Here is an 18,769-nt window from a genome sequence, read left to right on the forward strand (position 1 = left end):
ACGTATTCAGACTCAGAAAAAGTGAATTTAATTTTATTGACTGTAAATGATCAGGAATAGCCTCTAAATACATCGATTCTCTGTTGTAATTCCAGTAGTGCTGTAGTCCAGCAGCATCAGCATCAAGCTTGAAAACATTGCTACATTGTCTACATCACCACTTTGAATACAAGTTGTTCCAGACTAGGTTATGTGCTTAAGTTACCACATTGATCTGTCCAGTTCAAACAGTGAAAGCGTCTTGACTGAAAACTCTTGAAAGACTTTAAGAATGAACCTTAAACTCTCAAATATTAAGAATTTAATGTGCCCAAAGGTGTTTTGGCATGCAGACTGAAACAGCCAGGGATCAAACCACCAACCTTCTAATTAACAGATGACCTGCGCTGTCTCCTGAGCTACAGCCACCTCAGGTCGCTCCTGAATGAAGTGTGAGAAGCTTCTGAGCTGTGCTAAGGACGCAACAAACTGGACTTTTGTTCTGTGATCCGGTCCTCTTTTCAGATTAAAGCAAATTTTGTACTTCATTCGAAAATCCTGGAGGAAGAGTGGAGAGGCAGTAAGTCCAAGGTGTTTGAAGTCTAGTGTAAAGCCTGTGATGACTCTTGCACCATGTCCTTTGCTGGTATTTGTGGTGGTCGGTCCACTATTATAAAGTCAAAAGCCAAACTTTGCCATGTCATTTCAGAACACTTCATGCTTTAATCTGTTGACAAGCTATATGGAGATGGACTTTAGCTTTTCAGAAGAACTTTACCAAATGGTTTTCTGGCCATATTCCCACTGGCCAGCCAACTCGCTCACACATGAACTCCACATGTTGAAAAAAAAGACAAGAACCACCCAACCTCAAACTACAGATGAGCTGAAGACCGCTATCAAAGCAACCTAGGCTTTAATAACACCTCAGCAGTCCCACAAGCTAATGAACTCCATCAATACAGTCAGTATTTAAATGAGCATACTTTTCAGATATTTCTGTAAATACTTTTCTGCTTGACCTTGGAAAATATTCTAATAATCTGAGATAATGGATTACCGATTTTTATGAGCCGCACGCTATGAAAGAGGTGTAACTATGGAAGGTGTTGGGATACTGAGTCGTTTTACCACAGGTAACCATTTTAATATAAATGGTATGTTGAACATGGTACACTTGAGCTCCCCAGCCTCCCTCAGGATTCTTTTGAAGGCCTACCAGACGTGGGAATCGTCTTTACAGCACCACTTAGTACCCTTTCAAATGACATATGGCAAAACCAAATTTAAACTTTAGAATAAAAGAACCGTTAAGTCGAATATGCATAACATATAGTCTATATAAGACACTTGAATTGAAAGATAAGATCTTTTGGTATCTGACACTTTGCTTGTTGTCTGGTGTGGCTGTAGCTCAAGAGGTCATCTACTAAACAGAAGCTTGCATCCATCAGTGTGTAAATGTTGGATATATACTTATAAGTACTTAAGCATAGGGAAGAAAAGCACTTAGGTGAATGAGACATGATGTATAAAGTGCTTGGATTGTTCAGGTAGAATAGCAAAGCACTATATAAGAACTTGATTACCATCTATATTATTGTAGGATCTTTACCTTATGAAGTGCTTGAGGTGACTGTTGTTGTGATTTGATTCTATATAAGTGAAAGTGAATTGAAACTCTTTGCTCGTAACATCTACCAGTTCAAAAGTGAAACACTTCAGAGAAAGGCCTGCAGTCTGGCCCCATCCAAAACCACTTTTGATGACTGATAATCTCCATTAGTGACTCACTTTACATGCACACACAGGATTGACTGTATTGCGTATTGATATGTGAGGAAGAGTTGATATAAGAAGAATTGCAGTAGGAGAAACCAATAATAAAAGATCTCTAACCGACTGCATCTTATCTTTATTTTCCACCACCGAACGAGTCCTATTATAAGAGTCCATTCACATTCATACTGAAGAGGTCGTATTTAATCAACGCACAGTTTAATGTGCTCAAAGAGATGATTGTGTACACTCTAATCATCCATTGAGCCGTTTGTTGATCATCAGGCTGTGAAAGTAGGGTGCAAATAATTATTCAGCATGTGATTTCCATGACGCAGGAGTGTGATTGTGAACCCTCCACCCCGGGGGAAGAAGTGTCAGCTTCTCCTGAAGTATTTCTCCCTTTGCTGTATCCTCTGTTCTCTGGGTTCCAGTGTGTCACGAGTCTCCGGTCTTTGGCTTCTCTTTCATGTCTGTGCATTGAGACAAATCTGAGAGGTAAAAGAGTTGGTTACTAAAGGAAAACAGGAGAAAAAAAAAAGACATCCACAGGCTGACACGTCACATCGGATGCGATATTGTCAAGGTGAAAAAAATCTATGAAAAAGGAGGTTTGATTGTTGGTTTGCTACCTGTGAGCGCAGATAGAACCAGAATGAAACATCAGAATTAGTCCAAACAAGTCCAGGCAGCAACCTCCAGGGCAGAAAATGTGACTGAAGCACAAGTGCCAAAATTGCAGTTCCTCTAATGGCCACATGAGGCTGCCTTTTGCATCACCAGTGTTTTGGCAAATCATTTAGTCTTTCTGCATGTATTTACCTGTGTGCTGGCTTCTGTGGATATTCTGGATATAGAGGAGCAGCAGGAACAGGCAGAAGCCGATAAAGGATGCTACTGTACCGCACAGCAGGAAGGAGTAGCTGCCCTGACTGTGGATCACCTGCAGGACACATAAACACACATTGAGTTCCAAATCGCAAAGATCTCAGTGGTCAACCCTGGGAAGCCACTAAGCAACGTTATTGAGGCACTTTAGCCTAATTCATGCAGACACAGCAGGCTACAGTCACTGCACAAATGCTCAGTAGTGACCTGAAAGCCTGTTCCCCAGTGAGGGGACATGCACTATTATATTACACTTATTTAAATGTTTCAGAAAGAAACAAGAAATTCATATAAAACACTGAATGTAAAAGCATTTTGTGAAAGCGAATGCTTTATAAAAATGTTCAGGAAGACAGAAGAGTCTCGAATCCTTTCTTACCGATCCAACAAGCAGCTGAAGCAGCATCTCCCCCGTGCTGGCACTCGTTACCAGCACTGTTGTGGCACAGCCTGTAACACACAATAAGCACACAGGAATAATCTACAGCTATGGGACAAAAGTTGCACGCTGTAAAAGTGTACATGAGGCAATTAATTAACAAAAAAAAATCAATGCTTATTATTAAGTTATAATAATTAATAATCAAACAAATGAACAAATGTGTTAGATTATGATCATATGTGTGTGTTACATGGAGAGCAGGGTTTCTGTTTATATTAAACACTTGATGTAAAATATATCGAGAAATTTTAATTAATTTGAATATTATAATAAAAACTGGATGACATAAAAATTGTAAAAACTAATGAAAGTATAAATTAATCAGTAAGATCTGATCATTAAGAACTAATAATAAATCATACTTGAAGACAAACATGTATATTTAAACAATCTTTGTCTGTTTTGGGGGAAATTATTACACTCAAGTGCAGGAATGTGGGGAAAAACCCTCAACAGAACTGTAGAAACACAGTTATTTATGATGCGAATTATAAACAGAACATCAATATTTTATTTTTACATGTAAAAATGCTACATTTTTATGTGATAGTTTTAATTTCATGTATTATAAATCTCTCCTTCTGCTGCCTTTGTGGCATGAAATTCAAAGTGAGCACATATTTCCATGCCCACAGTTTGATCTGCTCTTCATCCAATATTGTATTTATATGTTTTGCAAACAAGTTATTCTGTTTTACACTTTCACTGTTAACTTTTCTGTAACTGAGTGTCATCAGGAATGATTTTACTCATTTCCTACTGGTTTACAATATATAAGGTTACTTATGCAGCAAATGCAGTATGCACGCTGGTGCAGTGAAAAAGTATTTGTCCTCTTTCTGACCGTTGTTTTCTTTTTCTACAAATCCTAACAAAGACAGAAATATTACAAATGAAAATACTTCAGTGAGCAAACTGTATGAACGCTGACCTTAACTGTTCTTTACGTGTTTGTCTGCGTTCCTTTGTGACCTGAATAAGCCACGAGTGCGCTCTTATTTTGATAGGAGTTATTTTTTCCTCCTGTGAAGGTTCACCACTGTTCAACATTATATCCATTTTTGGAAATTAGCTCTCTCAAAGTCATAGAAAAGACCTTTCTAGACTGATTTTGTTTCTCTTCTTGAGATTCTTTACATTTTGGCATGAAGTGTTGCTCTATGAGAACTTCACTTGGTCAGATTCTATTTTTTGATTCAACAGGTCTGGAAGTAATCAGGCCAGACTATGGCAAAACAAACTGAATTTAATTTCATAAGCCACTCTCTGTTGGGGAGGTTACTTTTTTATACCGGGCCAGGTAGGGTTGGGAAGCCTTTTCCCTTTAATAAATGAAATCGTCGGGTTATCTTAGCCTAATATTAACAATGACTGTTTGATGGCTGTACTCCTGTGAGGCACTGACGATGTGTGTGTACCTTTGTATTCTAATATGTCCTCTGTGAAGGCTAACACAGAGGGGAACACACTGCTGATGCACAGGCCCAACACACAGGTGCCAAAGAACAGAAACACAGAGCTGGTGTAGAAGATTAACAGCAGGCACTGAACCAGTATGACTCCCACCTGAGAAACACACACCCACCCACACACACACACACACACACACACATGCACACACACACACTAAATATAAAATATACATAAACAGAAAGAACAACAGAGAGGTGATGCACAGACGTTGATGGAAATGTACACATACTGTTGTAAAGTGGAAATAACAGATGACTGGATTTGAAAGCTTAGACTAACACTGGAAAGTCCTGCTAAAGGTTAAAAGGGAACTAAGTGCTGCCAAAACCCAGCAAAGAACCAAAGTCGGCTTCAGTCTAACACTTGACCAGCTGAGATATTCAACACATAACAGAGAGCCTGTTGTGACGAACAAAACTAGAAACCATTACAGGTTAAAACCTGTAAACACGATCATTTAAAATCACATCGGGCTCCAGGAAACTGTAGAAAATTTGTTTTTTTGCATTTCATACAATTTTGTTGTTGTTAAACAAAATTAATAAAGACAAAAAAACACCAGTAACACTGTTTGCATGAGAAAGGCAAACTTTATGTTCAGGCTAACACTGCAGAAAACTGATAATAACAATCCTTACTTATGAGAGCAAGCAGGACGGCATTTATACGTTTGTAATGGACTGCTTGTCCACAGAGACACTACAATGCCGAAACTGAGTGGAATGAATGAGACTGATGTGGTAAAGTGAGACTGAACCAGGTTAGCTCAGACACACTGTGTGTACCCACTCAGACAACAATCCTCTTCTCGGTGGCTGCATTCCCACCCTGTTCAAATATTTGGTTTGAACTGTCGTAAGACAAACGTCTTATAGCTTTAAGAGGAATAAAGCCTGACCCCTGATGGTCACTTCTGCTTTTCCTGCCCTGTGATATCTCTGTTCATGCAGGTTTGTCCTTCAGACACGTGTCCATACCAGACTGACGGTGAGCAGCTTGGGTGCCGTGTATCTGTAGGACAAGTACATTGAAGCCAGTCTTCCCACGGTGATCGCGGCCCAGAATATGCTGTCCAGACAGCCTGCCATCTTATGGCCCATCAGCAGAGGAGGGGAGACGGCGTAGGTGTAGACGAAGCCAGCATAAGAGCCCTGCAGGACAAGAAACCCGGCCGGAGGTCAGTTAGATCAGGCCCAGGAACAAACTTTGTCGCTCACTTTTTTCCCTGTTCTCATTGGTAACATATAATCAGATCAAATAAGGCACCATAATATCTGAGCCTTGTTCTTAAAGCTTTATATTGCCTGTTTACACTGGATTCACAGACAGCCTTCAGCCGGTCACTCTAATAATGACGTTTCTTAAGGAAACTCAGTGTAAAGGTGCTCTTTTTGTATGATTTCTTACCACATTTATAGAAGCAATATCCCTTCCCAGGATATTGCTTCTATAAATATAACACGGGTGCAATATAATATATAACACAGTGTAATAAACAGTCATGATGTCACAAGTGCAAACTTTCTATTTTAACGGTGACGGCACATCGATGTACTGCTCTGTGTTGCTCCTAAGCAGAGTCTTAGTCGATTAGATGATGTTTTAATACAGCAAAGCCAAAAGCACTGAAGCTCTCACATATCACGATCCTGTTTTGTGTGTAAAAGGTTATTCTTGGATTGTTCCCATTTTACTTGGGTTCATGTGTAATTGTGTGTGGTGTTAGCTGGAAGCCTTACTATAATCCCATCTGTGATAAAGAGGATAGCTCCTCCTAGAGCGTGGATGATGAAGAAAGTAGCAGAGCGATCCCGGAGTTTGGCAGGGTTACAGCAGCTAAAAACACTCCCATGTCCTGGGGAGACAGTCACACTCAGAGGTCTGCACTTTCATCTCAGCAAAGTTGTCACACAGACACACAAACACGTGTGCACTACCTTGGTCCGTGTCCCCCGTGGGGCTCCTGTTGGAGTCTGCATCAAGCAGACGTGGACTGCTTCTGGAGCAAGGCAGCAATCGCTCATGGGACATCAATGCGAGCACTGCCGCTGGGACAGGGATCTGTCAAAACACACACAAACACACAGACACACAATGAGAACGTTGTTCACCAAATGAAGAGATAACACTTCCTGTTTGTATGTTTGTGAGAAGAGGTTCTCACAAACATACAATCTTCTTTTCTTGTCGTCAGCTTGAAACTGATCCAGCACACTCTGAAAATGCTGCACGCAGTGATGGGGAAGTCTGTTTACTTCATCTGAACTTCTGATACTTCTAACCCAGATAAACTGTAAACAAGAGGTTTAGGCAACTCTGAGGAGCAGCAGTGCTATCTGGAAATGTCATTATATCATTAACTTCCATTTGAGCCATTTTCATGTGAAATTGTTCAGCATTACTCGGGAAATCTAGTCATGGGATACATCAGTGATTTCATTATGGGGAAGAAAACTACGCTAAAAATCCGTGCAGATTGTTTTGTTTCTTCGCCGCCAGCACCCCGAGCTAATTACTCGACCAAGCTAAACATTTAACTTAGGTACAAACTTACACACAAATTCAGTGTTTAAGAGAAAGCTGATTATATTTCTTACACTGTTCTAGTAGCATGTTTGACTACTCTACTAACAATGAGGCAAACATGTCAAACAGGGGCTCTTTGTTCATTCAGAACCACACCTGACCAGTGTTCTATTCATAAGAGGATCCTATTCACAACACACAACAGACAGCTTAGATTAACTTTCAAGATCATGTATTATGTAACTATGTGTTTGCATTATTCACATCATGTCCTGTACCATGGGAAAGTATGTGCCCCTTCATGACTTTTTTTTTTGCATATTCATCACATGTACACTAGCGGTCAAAAGTCTGGACACGCCTTCTCATTTAATGGTTATTCTTTATTTTTACTACTTTCTACATTGTGATACAAAATGAAGACATCAAATATATGAAGCAAGATACATGGAATTATCTAGCAAAGAAAAAAATTGATCAGTAACACTATGTATTATGGTTTAAGATTGTTGAAGATTGCTTTGTTGACAGTGCTCCAAACCGTTGGCCTTCTCTCAGTGACATCATGATATAGTCACCTGAAATGGTTATCACGACAGGTGTGCCTTGTCACGGTTCATTTCTGGAATTTCAAGCTTTCTTAATGGGGTTGGGAGCATCAGTTCTATTATCTAGAAGTCAGGTTGGTACACAGCTGACAGCTCTATTTGACAACTGTTATCAATCAATCAAAGCTTTATTCGTCACATGCAGGTTGCCCTGCAGTGAAATGGGACCCCCCCCCCCGACCTTAGAATTCATATTATGGCAAGAACCAATCAGCTACCGTGGCTCAAGGGGCGACCGTGGCTCAGGGGGTTGGGAAGCGTATCTGTAACCGGAAGGTCGCCGGTTCGATCCCCGGGCTGTTGTGTCCTTGGGCAAGACACTTTACCCTACTGCCTACTGGTGTTGGCCAGAGGGGCCGATGGCGCGATATGGCAGCCTCGCTTCTGTCAGTCTGCCCCAGGGCAGCTGTGGCTGCAACCGTAGCTTGCCTCCACCAGTGTGTGAATGCGAGAGTGAATGAATAGTGGCATTGTAAAGCGCTTTGGGTGCCTTGAAAAGCGCTATATAAATCCAATCCATTATTATTATTATTATTATTACTGTCAGGTCAGTCTGGAAATGTTCTAAAACTGAATGCGTCCCCAAGTGCAGTCGCAAAAACCATCAAGTGCTACGAGGAAACTGGCTCACATGAGGACCGCCCCAGGAAAGGAAGACCAAGAGTCAGCTCTGCTGCTGAGGATAAATTCATCCAAGTCACCAGCCTCAAAAAGTTCAGAGGAGACTGTGAATCAGACCTTTATGGTCAAATAGCTGCTAAGAAACCACTACTAAGGAAAAGCAACAAGCAGAAGAGATTTGTTTGGGCCAAGAAACACAAAGAGTGGACATTAGACCAGTGGAAATCTGTGCTTTGGTCTGATGAGTCCAAATTTGAGATCTTTGGTTCCACCTGCCGTGTCTTTGTGCGACGCAGAAAAGGTGAACAGATGGTCTCCACGTGCATGGATCCCACCGTGAAGCATGGTGAAGGAGGTGTGATGGTGTGGGGTGCTTCACTGGTGACACTGTTGGGGATTTATTCAAAACTGAAGGCACACTGAACCAGCATGGCTACCACAGCATCCTGCAGCGACATGCCATTCTATCCAGTTTGCATTTAGTTGGACCATCATTTATTTTTCAACAGGACAATGACCCCAGATCAGACCAGATGGCCTGGCCTCCACAGTCACCTGACCTAAACCCAATTGAGATGGTTTGGGATGAGATGGACCACAGAGTGAAGGCAAACAGGCCAACAAGTGCTCAGCATCTCTGGGAACTCCTTCAAGACTGTTGGAAAATCATTTCAGGCAGTGGCGGTCCTAGCCTGTTTGGCGCCCTGGGCGAACACTCCCTCTGGCGCCCCCCCCCCCAAATCATCAAATTTTAAATTGTTATTGATCCCTTTATCCTTAATCCTAAAGTGTATATTTATTTTCTTACTCTTCTTATATACATTGTTTACTTGCACTGCTGTAACTGGAGCCTCGCCGTCTCGTCTCTCTATATACTGGACTGTAGCGGAGATGACAATAAAGTTTACTTTGACTTCAGCAGCGAGCAGGCGCACCGAGGGCTCTTGCGCTCACTTTTCGTTTACAGAATTTCGAAAAAACATCGGTGCAAATTATAAGTCTGTATTATAATGTCTGGTGTTTTCGTGTTTGTTGGTTTGTTTTTATTTTGTTTTATTTTGCGAGTTGGTTATTAGATGCCGCTCCAGCCGGTCAGAGACTCCCTCGCCGCCCCGCCCTCTCCTCTCTGTGCCGTTAAGCAGCAGGCGCACCTCGCAAACGAAGGGCAGAATTCATGGTTCCACCAATTACAGCAAGTCATCCATGTTCTGAAGCAGCAAAGCAGGCCTAGACCAGCACCATGTTTGACTGCTGGTATGATGTTCTTTTTATGAAATGCTGTGTTAGTTTTAGGGACTCAAAGCTTCCAGAAAGTTCAGCTTTTATCTCATCAGTCCAGAGGGGGATTTTTTTGATTCAGTGGGTCTGGAAGTAATTAAGCCTGGTTACTGTAAGAGAAATTGACCTTCTTTCCAAAAAATGTATTTAATCATCACTTAAAAACTCTGTTGTATTTTCTCGGGTTATCATTGCCTAATATTTACATTGGTTTGATAATCTGAAACATTTAAGTGTGAAAAATATACAAAAATTAAGAAATCAAGGATCATCACATTGAACTCACATTGATAAGAGCCATGATCCAGAAAGCATACGACACCCTGGTGACGACAACCCCGTCAGTATACAGACGAAAGTGAGAGATGGTGTGCAGTGCTGCTCCATGGCCAGCGAGGGTGCTGCGGAGATGCTGTAGGTTCCTGGGAGAGGATGAGTTGGTGGTCAAGTTAGCTCCCAGCACACAGCTGTCCTCAGCCAGGAAGGGATCGGCCACCAGGGGACTGACCAGTGCCCCAAGGCCTGTGAAGAAATGCAAGGCCTAGCAAGAGACACGAACAGCAGCCTCCGTTATTCAAATTAAGAGGATCTAGCAGTCAGAACTTTCAAGATTAAAAAAAAGTTTTGTTTTTACTTTTTAAAATATTGCACCCTCCTCCAGCCCTGCATGTACTTATTCATTTATTTTAGCTGGCATTGTACTAAACTGCATTTCGTTGCCCTGTACCTGTGCATGTGCAATGACAATAAAGTTGAATTCTATTCTATCAGCCAGATCTGTACAATTAATACAATTTTAAACTCAATCACAATTTTGGTTTCCAACAATCATATGAGCACGATCAAGCGATATTTAAAAAGCATGCTCTGTTGACCCAATCAGCCGCTGACCAATTATCACAGCTGTTCCCTGAACCACACAGCTTGAAGTTTCTTGGAATAGTCTGAACAAATACACGGCATCAGAGACAGGACGGAATTACAGACTTTATATTATTTGTCTGCAAAGACTAATTTATTAGCATAATGTAGCACAACGTAAAGGTGAAATGAAGTGAAAGTGTCCTTCTGAATTAATTTTGTGCTACATTTTGGTGTGTTCTGTTTTTCTTACATGTATTTTCTACTTTTCTTCTAAGAGATGCTCAGCTCAATAATGAAGAGATGTTATATTTGTGCTAAGATTTATACAGACGTTGAGATGTGAAAGCAGTATTCAATTTATATGACAGTGCAATAAAAAGACACTTTGTCTCTAAAGACTGTTAATAATCACTACAAATAAAAGTAATTTCAAGACTGAACAAAATAATTGTGATAATCATTCTTGCCATAATCGTGCAGGCTTAGTGTGGTGTGTCAAGGGCAGCGTGATAAGGGGTCATTTGCAATGACAAGCAAACAGGATTTTCACCTGACTGTGCAGGCGCCTGGTTTCTGTTGGCACGATGAATGTAAGTCACACATTCACTCTCCTTTTAACCTAGTTTGGCCTCCTAATGAGCCCAATGAAAGGAATCCAAACAGTAAACAAATGAGTAACCTATAAAATCCATGAAAATCCAGACACAAAACCATGTGACTGTTTGACTAAATAAAAATGCTCATTAAGGCACCATTATTCTCAGTTACTCCCCTTACTTTTTTCAACAAGGCTATGTCAAAGAGTGATTTTCTTTTTTTTTCCCCAAATTGACCGACAGCAGCTTTTTAACTGCACCGACACAAACACACAGACACATCAACATCTTAGTGACCTGCAGGAAGATGGCAGAGTCCTTCTGGTACAGCTTCACTAGCTGCAGGTTGGCGATGGTGTCGATCACGCCCATGGCTTTGCCAGCCAGCGCCATGGCGATGGACAGCAGTATGACGTGGTGACATAGTGGTATGACGGCAAACACCAGCGAGATGATGAGGGTGCAGATGAAGAGGGCTAAGAGCGAGGACTTAAGGCTAAAAAAAAAAAAAGAGGATAGAATACACATCCTGTGTACACATGATAGAGTTTTGTTTGAATAAATAAACTTCCTATGCTCTACTAACCTAAAACTAAAGGAAAATACCAACAATAATCCTCCGCCTACATTCACACCTACTTACTGCTGCAGTAAAGTCACCTTGATGGTCTGTCGCTTAAAACTTATTTACCTAGCCAAAATTACCACAGCCACCCCCCCCCAAACACACACACACACACACACACACACACACACACACATACACACACACACACACACACACACACACACACACACATTCAGCAAACCTACATCTTATCTTCACCTTACATTCCCCTTCTTCTCTTTCAGCTTGTCCCAGATAATCCTCTGTTAGCTACAGGGACATTCACAAAAACCACCGGAGGGTGAAAAGCCAGCAGCAAAAATAATGAATCACACCTGCTGAGTTTGTAAAGGCTTCCACTTTAAATGATATAAATGTACTGTTTAAGGCTTCCAAAGTGCACACAAACACATCCAGGATTAGCTTTTGGGAAATGAATTCACCTACGCAGGTGTGCAAGGTGAGCAGCAGACACGATAAAGATAAAGGAGCTTTCTCAACAGTGATAATGAAAAAACAGTGTAGGTGCACTAAAAGATAATGGTTAAAAAAACAAATGTCCAAGAAACATGGTTGGCTGTTTAACCTCTTAACAGCCACTTGACTTTGCTTTAGCCACATGCCAAACAGGCCCGTTTTCAGAAGCTGAAGCTGGATCACAGCTGAACATTTCAAACTCACTGTTCCTGAATCATTTTGTCTTTGTGGCAGGGTGCATTATTCTGCTGAAAGAGGCCACAGCCATCAGGGAAAACCCCATGAATACACCCATGAATCGTGGTGGGCGTGGTCCTCGACAATGCTTAGCTAGGTGGTACAAGTAAACTCCACATGGATGGCAGGACCCAAGGTTTCCCAGCAGAACATTGACATTACCTTTCTAGCGGCTTGACTTCTTTCTACAGTGCATCCTGGTGCCTGGGTTAGGGTTATGTAAGCATTCGGCAGTGGACAGGGGTCAGCGCTTCTCTTGTATCTGACCACATAGGCCAACCACTAACATGCATCACTGAGACTTGGCCAACCATGACTCAGTCTCTGGTTCACCACTGTTCCTTCCGTGGACTCCCTTTCATAGAGACTGGGAAAACCCCACAAGAGTTACAGTTTTGGAGATGCTCTGACCCAGTCATTTAGGCATAACAATTTGACCTTATGCGTGCCTATTTTTCCAACTGCTTTTTGCAATGTGCCAAAATTCTTATGGATTATTTAAACATACAGTACTGTAGGTCATTAACTATAGCACCAAAGCTTTTGTAAAGTGCTTCAAGTTTGTTAAATCTATAAGTGAACTATACACTTCAAACTGATGAAAGTTCAACACCTAACAGCATATTGGCAAGTAACAGTAACAGGGGAGAACACAGCAATGTACATAATGACCAAAGTCACTTATTAATTATGTTGTTTGTTTGTATGAATGCGGCAGCATTATGTCCTCTCTGTTCGTAATGGATGGTCCAGCGTGTCTTTGGTAAAGGAGTGAAGAAAAAAAAGCACCTTTCCTCAGTATTTAGAGAATTCCACATGCCCGTATGATAGGTACCAGGCTGAAACTGCGCTGTGAAAAAGTATTTACCCACTTCCTAGTTTCTGTTTTTCCTCTTTTTCCTCACACGTTTCAGATCACGAAACAAATTTAATTATCTTAAAAATAACCCAAGTAAATAGAAAATCAGTTTTTTAAATGATGATTTATTTTAGTAAATATTATTTTATATTAATAGTTCCCTCCTTATTCAATCATAAATTAACTGTGATTAACTACATTTTTTGGAAAGCTAATCTCTGGTTCAACAGCCACACAATCCTGAGTACTGCCAGACCTGCTCACTGAAGTAGAAAATGTATGCATGTATTAAGTGAAGTAAGCTGAAAGATCTCTAAAAGCAACACATCATTGCACAAAGAAACATCAAGAACAACTCAGCCAGGATGTCTCAAAAGTCTCACTTGTCTCAGTTAAGGTCAGTTTTGATGATTTAACAATAAGAAAGAGACTGGGCTTCCATGGGAACGTTCCAAGGTTCCAAAGGCTTTTTCCCATTAACCAAAAAACCCAACATTCAGTGAAAGGAACTCCTAATGCTTCAGCATACCAAGACATTTTGGACAATTTTTGGACAATTATATACTCCCAAGTTTGTGGGAACGGTTTGGAGATGGCTCCTCCCTGTTCAAACATGACTGTGCACCACTGCACAAAGCAAGGTGCATAAAGACACGGACGAGTTAGTTTGATGTGGAAGAACTTAACTGGCCTCAAATCAACCTGACAGAACACGTTTGGGATGAGTTAGAGAATCAGTGTCTGGCCCCACAAGTGTGATTCTGGAAAAATGGTCAGAAATTCCCGCAAAAACTAAACCTTGGTGAAGCTGTTATAGCTGCAAACAGCGGCCGACATCATATTAAGCTCTATGGATTAAGAATGGGATGTCACAGACGAGTGAATGTGTTTGGCATCATACTGTATGTTCATTGTGTCCCAACACATGTAGATTTCCATTTCACACAATCTGTCATTCCTGCTCAGTGGCTGGAAATTTCAAACAGAGATGTGAACCAAAACTCTGTCATTTGCATGCCACAGATCTGCCAGTCAAATACAATATTCAGTCCAACTGTCACAGGTGAAAGTCTAGCTGCAAAATTATTTCAACACTATTGTTAATCAGGAACATAACATTTCATACTGAGCCGTCCATCAAGACTACAATATTTTGCAAACTCTCAACTTCAGTCACTAAAAAGAAAAAAAGAAAAGAAAAAAAAAAATCCCATTTGGTGTAATAATTCATCTGCTCAGTTATTTTATCTGTGCATTCATAAACCTGAACTCTCGTTTGAATGTGTTTATTTACAATGTAACTTTATTCTGTTTTAGGGCCAAAAAGCAAGCTTTAAAGGTAGCAGAGATATCAGCAAAGGCACGTCTTTGTTACCCACAGGGTTAGTTACTGTATTTGGCTCTGTACTCTGTGAAACTCTAAACCACTGTCCTGCTCAAATGTGAGAACCAGTTATTCTGCCAGAACAAGAACGCTGATATCACTGCAGGTAAGTCCTGTAATTAGAAGACGCAGGTGAATTAGAGGACATAAGTGACATACAGTGGGGCAAAAAAGTATTTAGTCAGCCACCGATTGTGCAAGTTCCCCCACCTAAAATGAAGACAAAGGTCAGTAATTTGCACCAGAGGTACACTTCAACTGTGAGAGACAGAATGTGAAAAAAAAAAATCCATGAATCCACATGGTAGGATTTGTAAAGAATTTATTCGTAAATCAGGGTGGAAAATAAGTATTTGGTCAACAACAAAAATACAACTCAATACTTTGTAACATAACCTTTGTTGGCAATAACAGAGGTCAAACGTTTACTATAGGTCTTTACCAGGTTTGCACACACAGTAGCTGGTATTTTGGCCCATTCCTCCATGCAGATCTTCTCGAGAGCAGTGATGTTTTGGGGCTGTCGCCGAGCAACACGGACTTTCAACTCCCGCCACAGATTTTCTATGGGGTTGAGGTCTGGAGACTGGCTAGGCCACTCCAGGACTTTCAAATGCTTCTTACGGAGCCACTCCTTTGTTGCCCGGGCGGTGTGTTTTGGATCATTGTCATGTTGGAAGACCCAGCCTCATTTCATCTTCAAAGTTCTCACTGATGGAAGGAGGTTTTGGCCCAAAATCTCACGATACATGGCCCCATTCATTCTGTCCTTAACACGGATCAGTCGTCCTGTCCCCTTGGCAGAAAAACAGCCCCATAGCATGATGTTTCCACCCCCATGCTTCACAGTAGGTATGGTGTTCTTGGGATGCAACTCAGTATTCTTCTTCCTCCAAACACGACGAGTTGAGTTTATACCAAAAAGTTCTACTTTGGTTTCATCTGACCACATGACATTCTCCCAATCCTCTGCTGTATCATCCATGTGCTCTCTGGCAAACTTCAGACGGGCCTGGACATGCACTGGCTTCAGCAGCGGAACACGTCTGGCACTGCGGGATTTGATTCCCTGCCGTTGTAGTGTGTTACTGATGGTGACCTTTGTTACTTTGGTCCCAGCTCTCTGCAGGTCATTCACCAGGTCCCCCCGTGTGGTTCTGGGATCTTTGCTCACCGTTCTCATGATCATTTTGACCCCACGGGATGAGATCTTGCGTGGAGCTCCAGATCGAGGGAGATTATCAGTGGTCTTGTATGTCTTCCATTTTCTGATGATTGCTCCCACAGTTGATTTTTTCACACCAAGCTGCTTGCCTATTGTAGATTCACTCTTCCCAGTCTGGTGCAGGTCTACAATACTTTTCCTGGTGTCCTTCGAAAGCTCTTTGGTCTTGGCCATGGCGGAGTTTGGAGTCTGACTGTTTGAGGCTGTGGACAGGTGTCTTTTATACAGATGATGAGTTCAAACAGGTGCCATTCATACAGGTAACGAGTGGGGGACAGAAAAGCTTCTTACAGAAGACGTTACAGGTCTGTGAGAGCCAGAGATTTTCCTTGTTTGAGGTGACCAAATACTTATTTTCCACCCTGATTTACGAATAAATTCTTTACAAATCCTACCATGTGGATTCATGGATTTTTTTTTCACATTCTGTCTCTCACAGTTGAAGTGTACCTCTGGTGCAAATTACTGACCTCTGCCATCATTTTAAGTGGGGGAACTTGCACAATCGGTGGCTGACTAAATACTTTTTTGCCCCACTGTAACTGACTTAAACTTAACAGGTAAACTCGTCCTCTTTTCCTTATTTAAAAAGTTTTAACTTTTTTTTAGCTGCTTTCATGGTTAAGTGGCTCCCTAAAACTTAACAAGCTGAAGATCCAAACATGCCACGCCACCCACTGTGGCACCCCCTTGTGAATAAGTGTATTTTCAACATGTAACAGAAGGCTAATAAGACATATTAACTAGTTTAACAATTGTGGTTTTGGTATCTAGAAAGGCTCCTGCAGGCAGTTGTGCTTGTAGTCACAGAAACCCTGATAACAGACCCACCTGAGAGAGTAGCCTCTCCTATAACCACTGACGTCAGTGGCTTCAGCTTTGCAGCCAGCAGTTTATTCATATCATGCTTTTAGTACAAACCAGGTTCTTTTAGGAAATGTGTGGAACAGATTGAAAACAGTTCATAGTAACTCCCTTTGCCGCACAGCTGGGACCTGTAAAGGTGAAGTATATGATCCTTTGTTTATTATAAAGTTCATCACTGACATGTAAACTATGTTATCCTACACACTCCTTGGGTGTGGGTTCACATGGACCCTGTTAGAAACCGTCCCAGTGGGCTTGTGTCTAACCCATCACACATGCAGAGTGAGAGAGGATTCACAGCTTTCACAGCTGAGCTCTGATAACAAACACAAGTCAAAGCATCGATGACTGGCAGAGGACGCACTGGATGAAACACAGTGAGCGGTGAGGTGTTTTACATGTGAAGCTAGACCTCGTGAAAACACCCTGTGTTCACTAACCAGACTCACGTTTTCTTAAACAGTCCTCCCACGCTGCTGCCCACCAGCAGAAAGAACTGCTGAGAGACAAACACCCAGGTGATCTGCTGCAGGGTCGACTGGGTCTGACACCTCAGGTCCAGGATAGTGGGTCCCAGGAAGGCGATGCACAGGCCGAAGCTGAAGAACACGCTCCAGTAGGTGAGAGTCTGTGGCCAGTGGCGCTTAAACAGCAACCAGATCCGCTCGTCCAGCAGCATCGTTAACACGTCTGAGCAGACGGAAGTCCTGAGAGGCCTCACAGCTGCCAGCTGCTCATATCTACAGAGCCGGCTCCTTCACACTGAACTGAACACACTGCCAGCCGACAAAGTAAACAGAGTGCGAGCACTCAGCCGAGTAGTGATGGGTCGTTCGCGAACGAAATGGCTCTTAGAGCCGGCTCTTTGACGTGAACGACGCGAGCCGGCTCCTTATCGCGAGCCGTCACGTGGGTTGTATTTTTTTTTTTCTTCTCTCACCCTCTCTCTCGCACTTTTTTTCCGCTTCACTCTGCACGCCAGCCTTGTGCTTTACGCTGGGCAAAGGGGGGAGGGGCAGTAGTTACACTCAGTAGCACAGGATCAGAGCCAGAGGGAGAGAGAGAGAGAGAAAGAGAGCCAGGGACAACAACGTCACATTAGAAAGGTATAGTAATCATCCACAGCTATTTTCGGTTGCAGGTGATAAAGGATTCAGAAAGTTTATTCATGCAGGTCCATATGACAAAGAATGTGCATGTTCTTTTTGTTTTCATATTATAATTTATATTTAATTGTGTTGTGGCTTGCAGTGTTTTGTGTTGTTTTCACTTTAAATTTGTAAAAGGAAAAAGCTGAAAATGTGAATAGTTGATTTTTGTATTATATGATTTATTTATTGCATTTTATGTGGAGTGAATAAATAAAAGTATATTTACGGTGGCCCCTAGAGACAAAGCACATACAAACTTCAAATCAAGTACGAACTCCGAAACACGTACAAACTCCGAAACACGTACAAACTCCAAAACACGTACAAACTCCAAAACACGTAAAAACTCCAAAACACGTAAAAACTCCAAAACACGTACAAAACACAACAGAAGTGCTCCAGGATGCTAGGCGCAGTGTTGAGCTTTTGTTACCTAGTGGCTACACAAGCCAGCAAGTACCAACGACCAGATTTGGTGTGTGGTAGTAACAGGTAAATGAACTTTTTTTTTTTTAAATTATTTGAATATATATGAGTGCCTGTGTATAAATACACAAACAATGCACACATGTGCTTTCAGTTGTGTAATTTAAGTGATCTAGTAGCTCTGCTTTGGAAGTTCAGTTCATGCTAGAAATGTGTTTTGGAGTTTGTACGTGCTTTGTCTCTAGGGGCCACTGCATATATTTATATATAAACATATATAAATAAAACCACTTTTTTTTACGTTAGTAATTCCTTTTGTGCATCATTTTATATTATTGTTAATAATAAATTAATTAAAGCAACAAAACAACCCGAAGAGCTGGTTCGGAGCCGGAAGAGCTGGTTCGGAGCCGAAAGAGCCGGCTCTTTTTAGTGAGTCGAACCGAAAGAACCGGATCTCTAAAAAGAGCCGGAAATCCCAT

General features: G+C 41.6%; 1 protein-coding gene across 1 annotated transcript; it reads right to left on the reverse strand.

The window, feature by feature from the left end:
- Window positions 1-41: 41 nt before the first annotated feature.
- Window positions 42-17,534, reverse strand: mfsd4aa (major facilitator superfamily domain containing 4Aa). The gene is made up of 10 exons (XM_080892653.1): window positions 17,160-17,534; window positions 11,352-11,550; window positions 9,881-10,135; window positions 6,499-6,622; window positions 6,301-6,416; window positions 5,539-5,712; window positions 4,507-4,654; window positions 3,026-3,096; window positions 2,581-2,701; window positions 42-2,249 (listed from the first exon to the last, which is right to left on the reverse strand). Exons 1-10 carry the CDS (start codon window positions 17,387-17,389, stop codon window positions 2,197-2,199), a joined length of 1,491 nt encoding a protein of 496 aa, XP_080748779.1. The 5' UTR covers window positions 17,390-17,534; the 3' UTR covers window positions 42-2,196.
- Between the last annotated feature and the right edge of the window lie 1,235 nt (window positions 17,535-18,769).

The sequence above is a fragment of the Rhamphochromis sp. 'chilingali' genome (assembly GCF_963969265.1).
Source record: "Rhamphochromis sp. 'chilingali' genome assembly, chromosome: 9".
Lineage (NCBI taxonomy): Eukaryota > Metazoa > Chordata > Actinopteri > Cichliformes > Cichlidae > Rhamphochromis > Rhamphochromis sp. 'chilingali'.

Excerpts from the sequence above, each read along its gene's own strand:
- mfsd4aa (XM_080892653.1), bottom strand. The coding sequence starts at position 17,389 with ATGCTGCTGGACGAGCGGATCTGGTTGCTGTTTAAGCGCCACTGGCCA. Across the intron at positions 6,623-9,880 it reads GGATCATGGCTCTTATCAAT|ATCCCTGTCCCAGCGGCAGT; the intron begins GTGAGTTCAATG and ends GTGTTTTGACAG. Across the intron at positions 2,702-3,025 it reads TTCAGCTGCTTGTTGGATCG|GTGATCCACAGTCAGGGCAG; the intron begins GTAAGAAAGGAT and ends TGTGTCCTGCAG.